At 27.7% G+C, this 8,560-nt stretch overlaps 2 protein-coding genes across 2 annotated transcripts; both read left to right on the forward strand.

Moving 5' to 3' along the window:
* Positions 1 to 3,497: 3,497 nt before the first annotated feature.
* LOC114179668 (uncharacterized) lies at positions 3,498 to 4,182 on the forward strand. Its single transcript, XM_028066080.2, has one exon. The coding sequence runs from the start codon at positions 3,608 to 3,610 to the stop codon at positions 3,950 to 3,952; it is 345 nt and encodes a 114-aa protein (XP_027921881.1). The 5' UTR covers positions 3,498 to 3,607; the 3' UTR covers positions 3,953 to 4,182.
* Positions 4,183 to 7,434: 3,252 nt separating this feature from the next.
* On the forward strand, positions 7,435 to 8,182 carry LOC114179979 (uncharacterized). The gene is made up of 2 exons (XM_028066495.2): positions 7,435 to 7,488; positions 7,608 to 8,182. Exons 1-2 carry the CDS (start codon positions 7,435 to 7,437, stop codon positions 7,989 to 7,991), a joined length of 438 nt encoding a protein of 145 aa, XP_027922296.2. The 3' UTR covers positions 7,992 to 8,182.
* Positions 8,183 to 8,560: the final 378 nt, after the last annotated feature.

The raw sequence follows: 8,560 nt of genomic DNA on the forward strand, positions 1-8,560 counted from the left end.
ATTTTTAAAAATGTTAGAAATGCGTAAATTTAGTTATTTCGATTAAATTTTTGTTAAATTTATTTTATGTTTTAAACATATTTCACAGCTAACATTAAAACGAAAATATGTCAAATAATATAGATAACTCAAATGTTATCATGAAACGGGTTAGAAATGTTAAATCAATTCAATAAAATTTGATTAAAATGATTAAGTTCAGATATTTTTAAAAATAAAAAAATTAAATTGATCAAAATTTTTAAGAACAGACTAATTTTAATTTTCTTTAAATATTAAAAGACTAAAATCATATTTAATTTTATAAAAAAATTATATATCGAAAATTAAGTGTTTGAATGTAAAGGCAGATGTGATAGAGATATGTTAACTCCCACTTTGATGGCAGGTGTAAATGGTAAGGTAACCACTGCTTTTTTCATTATTGCACCACTTTCTTAATTTCTTCACTTTTTCTACGATTGGAACTTTAGGCATGGAATGAGTTGGTGAGTGGAATAAAACATCTCTACTTTTTATTTTCTTTTTCTCTTCTCTCTTTCTTAGATACAAATGAATGAAAGTAAACAGGCCTAATCAAATTTGTCATTTAATTCTCTGATATTATTATGCATTTTCTGTGTATGTTGGGTATCACTGTTCACCTACTTTCTCTTAATTCTGCCTATTTCAATTAATTCTGACCATAGCTACAACTAATAGAGTACTGCAGTTGGTAGAAACTTAAATTCAAGGGCTTTTCTCACCCAGATTCACCAAAATCTTACTCTGTCAAATCATTTTTTAATACCTGAATTTTGTCCATATATATTTGACAATGGTATACTAAAATTTTAAACTTAGTTTTTCAGTCTCATATTCACCACAAAGGATAAGATTCAGGTAATGTGAAAACAATCTAAAATTCTCTTATTTATCCTTACATAACATAGCTCAAAATTAAATTCTATGAAAAAAGTGATGATGTATAACAAAGTGTGCATAACTTAATCTCACTAATAATGCAGTAATTGCTATTGCGATATATTTTGCTAAGAAAAATTATGCTTACTCACGGTTTGATATATATGTACCTTTATACTTTTGCAGTGTATTTGGTACGAGAAAACAAGATAAACGAAAAGGAAAAAAAAATGTATTTTTCTTTTATTTTCACTTTACTTCGTTAAAAAAAGGAGGAAAAAAATATAAGTCGTTTCCACCAAATTTCTGATAAGATGGTTCGATGAATTAAATACCTAAAACAAATTTATTTTGTTAATACTTTATTTTTTTTATGAGGAGTATTTATGGTATTTTATATACATATTTAACTTTTTTCTTATTTTTTACTACAAAAGGTAGCAATTTTTTTATCTTTTATTTTCTTTCCTTTTTCTTCTTATTATATGTTACGAATGTCAATCAGATATGTAGGATACGGGTAATAGCTCCTATATACCTGATCTGTTAGATAAATATTCACTCTGTACTTGTATCCATGCAGGTATCCCTTATACGGTTACTCGTATATTTTATAATATTCACATGTACCCGTGGGTATTTATAAAAGAAAAAATTAATATTTAATAATATATTTTAACCATAAACTCAAATAAAAATACAATGTATGTCATCCATAAATTTTAAACAAAGTGAAAATATTCTATTTAAATAGTGTTGACTATTTACAAAAAAATGAAGATTTTTTTTAAAACCAATTAATAAAAAATAACCAATTCAAAATTGATGTGTTAATATTTTAATAATATTTTTTTAATTTAAATTAAAGTATAGCGGAAACGAGTATCTACATGTACATGTACGAATGATACCTGATACCCGTACTTGCTCCGTTAACATATGGATATAAAAATTACCCATACCCATTATCCACGAACATAAATTTTTTACTCATTGCGGATTTTATACGTGAGTACGAATTTTTTTGACATCCTATTGTATTCAATTAACTTAGGGTATCAAAACAAATTAATATCTTAACCCTCTAAATTATGCTTTAGATTAAAACGAGCCCATTTATCACCAAGTGAAAATTTTCAACCCAAACAAATAAAGAAATAAAAAAAAAAATCACTATTGTATATGTCAATCATAAAGCAAAATCAATTATAGTATAATAAAGCATCAGAATTTTTAAAATTTGAAATTAAAAAAAAAAAAACTCAATCAGTTCATCGACCTAACTTAACTTACTATTATCACGTTCATGTACCCATATGAAAAAAATTAAATGAAAAAAAAATCTATTACTTTTCTAACTAAAACATACTTGGAAGGAACTCCAAAATAAATTCCATACCCCTGTTCATCCAGTAATTCAACCACAAATGGATTTACGTTCATGTCTTAATGAGTAGGTTATTTAGCTTTTGTTTACTTGGGCCATTGGGAAAGAAAAATCCTAGATCAAAAACACGTGAAACTCCGTGTTTTTAATATGTGGTCCTTGTAAGAGACATTTTCATTTATTATGTTCATCTTCATAAACCATTATTCATACATTATTATTTTAGACCAGGCCCACATGACCTCTACGAACAAGGAAAACAGTATCTGTAAAATATTAAACTTCACTGCATCACGACAAAAACATAGACATATATTATGCTTTAAAAAACAAAATACTTTTGACTGTTTTATTTACATTTGCGTTGAAAATGTAATACCTCTTCCCTTTGGATGGCCGAATAATGGAGAATTGAATGATGTTTGGATTGAGATAAGAATAAGAATAATAGTGAATGATTCAATGACCCATGTTGCCTCATTAATTATATATATACATACTCTTCTTTTTTTCCTACTTGGCGTCTCAATCTAATGGCCACTCTAATGTTCTCTTCGTACTCTTCGATGTCGTTTTGTGGACTAAGTGTTTGAGGTTCAAACATATTCAACCTAGGAGGTAACTCTCTTTGAAATGTATGCTAATATTATTACAAGAAAGTTATAATTACTAGGAACTTGTACGTACATATGTTTTTGAAAAGGAAAATAAATACCATTAAAAAAGGAATGGACCTTGTACATGTCAATAAAATTAAATTAATAAAAGCTGTAGAAATTTAACGGAAAAAGTAACAAGAGACCACTTCGCATTATGAGAAATTAATTGAGGGCAGCCATAACAATATTTTAATGCAATTAATTTATATATCCGTAATAATACATTAATAAAAATTTTATATCGGATAAATTGAAGAGGAAAACTTGATTGACCAGGTATTTGGACCATAAACATATCCAAGATTTGTGACATGCATTTATTTAGTGACTCCTTAATTTCACACACTAAGACATGGACATAACATACACGTGTTTTAATAATATGATAGTGTTTGGTCAAGGAAGCCACCTGCAGCGGACACGACCAAGAACCAGACCACATTCTAGGTGCCGTCACAACAATTATAAATTATCATCCACATCCATTTCCCTCACACCACCCTCTATATATACCCATCACATTCAAACACACACACACCTCACAAAACTTCATCATAATATATAGCAAGGACTTAATAACGCTGATATAATCATCTTCGTTTTATTAATTATACACATCCTACTCAGAGGATTCATTATAAGAAACATCTAAGAAAAGATGGGAAACTGTTGCGTGGCGGCGTCATCGATGGAGTGGGACGGCGAGGACTGGAGTGATTTGAAGTCGAAGAAGGTGTGTGATGAATCTGGTGCTAACGGTGGCCGTGGATTGTGTTTGGGGAAAGTGCAGAAGGAGAAGCTTATGGGAGCGGTAAGAGGTTCGTGTCCTGATGCGAATGGGAAGGTGAAGATGGTGATTTCAAAGAAAGAGCTGGCTCAACTGTTGGGTAAGAAAAGTACTTCTGCAGAAGCTGTTCTGCTTCGCTTGATAAAAGCAAGATATCAGGATTCTCGTCACGAGTTGTGGAGACCCGTGTTAGAGACTATTCCTGAGGTTAGTTGATTCCTTCAACACTACAACTGTGCATACAGTAATTGTATAGAACAGTTAAGAATCCATTCATTTTCATGTAAAGTTGTAGGATAGACATATCAATAAATTATTTCAATCCATTTCGATTTATATTACTCCACTCACAACTTGGGAATTTAAACCCTAATTCGCCTTACGCTTACTATCCGTTTGTATTGAGACCAAGATTTCTTGAATCTGGCTACTAATACACTTCATAGAGTTTCAAAGTTTGTAAAATTACCCTTATTCAGTTTATTTTAAATTTGTACTAATAATTTTACGCTTTATATATATATATATATATATATAGAACAATGATATTTTGACTACTAAATTTTGACAACTTTCTCTTACAAAATAATGTGTCATCTTTTAAATAATTTTTTAATATTAAGAATGAGAAAAAAAATAAAGGAAAGAATATATATATATATATATATATATATATATATATATATATATATAAACTAAGGCAGGCTTTTTCAAAATATCATACTTAAACAATTTCTTTGTGAAAGAATATGTATATTTGTTGAGGACATCGAAAAACGAGACAAGGGAGAATATCTAGAAGGATGAAGACATTAAGGCTGTGTTGTATGATAAGATGAATGAGAGAGAGTGTGAAGATGAATTTATGTGAATTTAAAGAGATAAATATGTGTGTTTTTTTAGTAGATTTAGAGGGCAAAATGAATGAATTTGAAGATAATTTTATGAAAGTTAGTGAATGATTTGATTGATATGATAAATTAAAAAAAGTTATAGTAGATAAAATTTGAAATCTACTAAAATACCCTTCATAATAAAAATTTAATAAAATTACAATTGAATGAATGAAAAAAATTAAAATTTAAGAATATTTTAATTATATTTTTATATATTAATTATTATATATATATAAATTAATAATAATAAATACATATATTATTAGTTTTTAAGAATATTATAATAATTATTAATTATTATATGCTTTTATTAATTAATAATAATAATAATCATTTTATATATATATATATATTATTAGTTATTATATATTAATATATTAAATATTATATTTTGAATAATATTTTAATTATTATTATAATTTATTATATATATATATATAATAAATTATAATAATTAATAATATATATATATAATAATTAATATAATAATAATTATTAATAATTATAATATGATGATAAAATATGAGGACAAAAGAGTAAAAGTTAATGTATTTGTACAAATCTCGTATTTGTAGTGAGATTCATTTGTGAGGTATTTCTTTGAATCTGTTTGTGCTTTTTCATGTTTATTCACTAAAATGAATATGATTTTTTAATTTATCCGTCTCTTCAAATCAGGTTGAATAGTGTAATCCGCACAAAGAAACACTACGTAAAGATGATATAATGTAAATAAAAATATACTTAAAAAGAAATTAAGATGTATGAGATCGAGAAAGACAATCAAAATGAAAGCTAAACAAAGAATGATTACAAATTCGAGTAATACAACAAGAGAGCATCGAGAAAGATATCAAACAAAATCAAAGAAAAGTGGATCAAAAAGGGAGTTAGTATAGAATAACTGCCGTAAAACATGGGCTGAGTAAGCAAAACACATACAACGTGGGTAGTTTTGAGACAATTATTATAATTTATCTAAATTTCTTTATGTTGTGGTTTATGTATCAGAAAAATAGAGAAAATATAAATAGACAATTCAAATATAAAAGAAAGGGTGATAGATTGTGGTTACAATTCAAACACTCTAAAAATATTGTAAAGAAAAAAAAATGACAAATCTAATGATAATTGTTTCAATTTAGATCACTGCTTTCATAGATTTCTTCTACCAATTTGTGTTTTCATCTTGGTAATTTAGTTTCTTAGAATTTACATTTCTAATTGATCACTGCAATCCATCTACATCTTCTTTACTTGTCATACATCATCTCATCTTTAAATACAAAAAATACAAAAATAGGATTATTGAAAAGAAATACACAATTGAAATTCAAATCAAAGGAGAATACAGTGGATTAAATATGTTTTTGTGAAATTGATTCACAACATAAGAGACTTGCATATTAATTTCATCTTACTTGTGAAATTCTAAAAACAAGACACAGTTAGATTGAAAAAGAGAAGTTTACTATAGTCTAATTGACAAAGGATCCGCATAAAGCTAATTTGATTCATCACATACATGTTGGACAATTGTCAAACGAAAATCCACAAGAAACAATACCATGAGAAAAAAAATCTATTTAAAAGATTCAATATTTTCCCTCTTCATGTTGATATTTGCCATTATTAATAAACACAATTAAATATTACGTTATAGTGCCTCTAGAAGTCAAATGAATAAGAAAAGCATCTTTGTTAATAACACACTATATTAAGATATGAATTTTAAGTCAATGTTTTGAAAGTCTATAATCTTAACCTGTTGATTTAAATAAATTTTAAAAACATTACATTACGTACATGTATTTTTACTAAAAAAATTGTGAGAAAAATGATAATATAAATTTAGAATATATATTAGGAAAATTTCCTCTTCATATATACTTTACGCAAAAAAAACACTCAATAAAGTAATTATTTGAATCTACTAAGAGTTTAACTTTCGAATTTAAATTTCAAAAATTTTAAATAATTTCCCAATCTTAAGTTTTGAGCTCAATAATATCTTCATAATTTTATGTTAAAAATATTTTTCGATAGTTATAGAACAAGTGAACATATAAACTACTGGACTCATAATGTATAAAAATTCTTATATTATCTAATTTCATATTCAAAGATATTATCTTCATTTTAAGTGTTTGTTTCCTCTTTCAAAATTAGATCGTATGATGTATATAAAACTAAGTTCAGATTACTAGACTTGTCCAAGAATCTTTGTATCAAAAAGTCATTTAATTTGGCTACGTGAAAATTAATTAAGTGGCTCATCACGGCAGCGAAAAATTTCAATCATTCAAGTATAAAAAGAGAAGTATGAAAGTATTAGCGTAACTAACTAATTACCTAGGTCATGTTTCTTTTAATTATTTCCTTTGTACATTATTTGCATCTACGTATGTTAAAATTTGCCGACAAAAAAGGTGGCCTATAGTTTCCTTTTCTTGGAATCCGTGATGGATAAATAAGATTACGTGAAGAATTATTGTTGTTTTTGCAATTCTTGATAGCTTGTTAAGGATGTCTTTCTAGGTGAAAGAAGAAAAAAAAAACGTAGAAAAATTTTATTATTCTAAGCAGCTTCAAATGTTGACTTTAAATAGGAATTTAATAAAGATTTGTGTTTATTCAAAGATGACACCCCATGATTAATCCAAAAGTGACAGTTATTAATGAAAGACGAAAGATTCCCGAATTCCAAGATTTGATGAGCATATAGTAAGTTCCCATTCACTGGGTTAGTGAAAATGAAAACCCTAAAGCTTAGTCGTAGGACACGTACACGACATACACGTGATGTTTGGTCAAGAAGCCACCTTTAGTTGTATGAGCCGTCATGAGAATGAAATAGTGAAAAATATCCCTATATATACGTAACTACCAAATTGAATCAGCTTCAACCTCACCAATCTCTCTATCATCATCATCATCACAAACAATTACAATCTGCAATATTTTATTGATCTGAGAAAAAAATAGGAAACTGTTGCAAGCCGGTATCATCAACAATGGAGTGGGACGGAGAGGACTGGAGTGATTTGACGACGAAGAAGATGAGTTCAGGAAAAGTGATTGACGAAAGTGGTGGGCATGTGCTGAGTTTAGCGAAAGTGCAGAGATTGAAGGTTATGGGGTCGCTAAGAGCTTCTGCTGATGCGAATGGGAAGGTGAAGATAATGATTTCGAAGAAGGAGTTGGAAAAACTGTTGGAGAAGCAACAACATGTAAATAAGAAGAGAGTAGTGAGAGGTTCTGCGGAGCAAGTTCTTCTTCGTTTAATGAACACCAGAGATCATGAATCTGGTCGGGGATTGTGGATGCCTGCGCTAGAGACGATACCTGAGTCTAGTTGATCATATAAAATGTTAAAAATTTTACGTAAAGTTTGAATTTCACTTTATAAAATGATCGAGTTAGATTTAAAGTTTAACTTTTAGGTAATTGTATAAAACAGCTAAGAAATTATGTCATCTTTTTTCCCAAACATTTTCATGTAAAATTATAGGGAAGAGAATGTAGGATTTGTATTTCATATACGAATAATAATTACACTCCATTCAGACGAAGTTATCTTCAGACGTAAAATTCACTTGTGGTTATAGAATTTTATTTAGTAAATTTGTACTTTGTAAATTGTTTTTGATAGACAGTGAATGGATTGAGAGATAGTTCTTTCTAATTAGAGAATGATATTTGTTTCTGATGGTTCTATTTCTCGGTCTTAACAAAAAAAACAAAAATTTATTTTATTGACAACGAGTCTAGGTAATTTCTTTTCGTTCTTCTCTATGCGACTTTTTCTTATTATTGATCACTAATTTTGCATCCTTGTTATTATTGATTTTGGGAGTTCAAATGATAAGATTCAAAGTCAAAAAATTAATAGCACATAATAATATCTTGTAATGACTTAAAGTTAGCT

Source organism: Vigna unguiculata, chromosome 3 (genome assembly GCF_037176805.1).
Source record: "Vigna unguiculata cultivar grain cowpea cultivar isolate G323 ecotype 2 chromosome 3, ASM3717680v1, whole genome shotgun sequence".
Classification (NCBI taxonomy): domain Eukaryota; kingdom Viridiplantae; phylum Streptophyta; class Magnoliopsida; order Fabales; family Fabaceae; genus Vigna; species Vigna unguiculata.

Coding starts and splice junctions, on each gene's coding strand:
- LOC114179979 (XM_028066495.2), top strand. CDS start 7,435: ATGTTTGGTCAAGAAGCCACCTTTAGTTGTATGAGCCGTCATGAGAAT. Junction 7,489..7,607: donor GCCGTCATGAGAATGAAATA/GTGAAAAATATC, acceptor TATTGATCTGAG/AAAAAAATAGGAAACTGTTG.
- LOC114179668 (XM_028066080.2), top strand. CDS start 3,608: ATGGGAAACTGTTGCGTGGCGGCGTCATCGATGGAGTGGGACGGCGAG.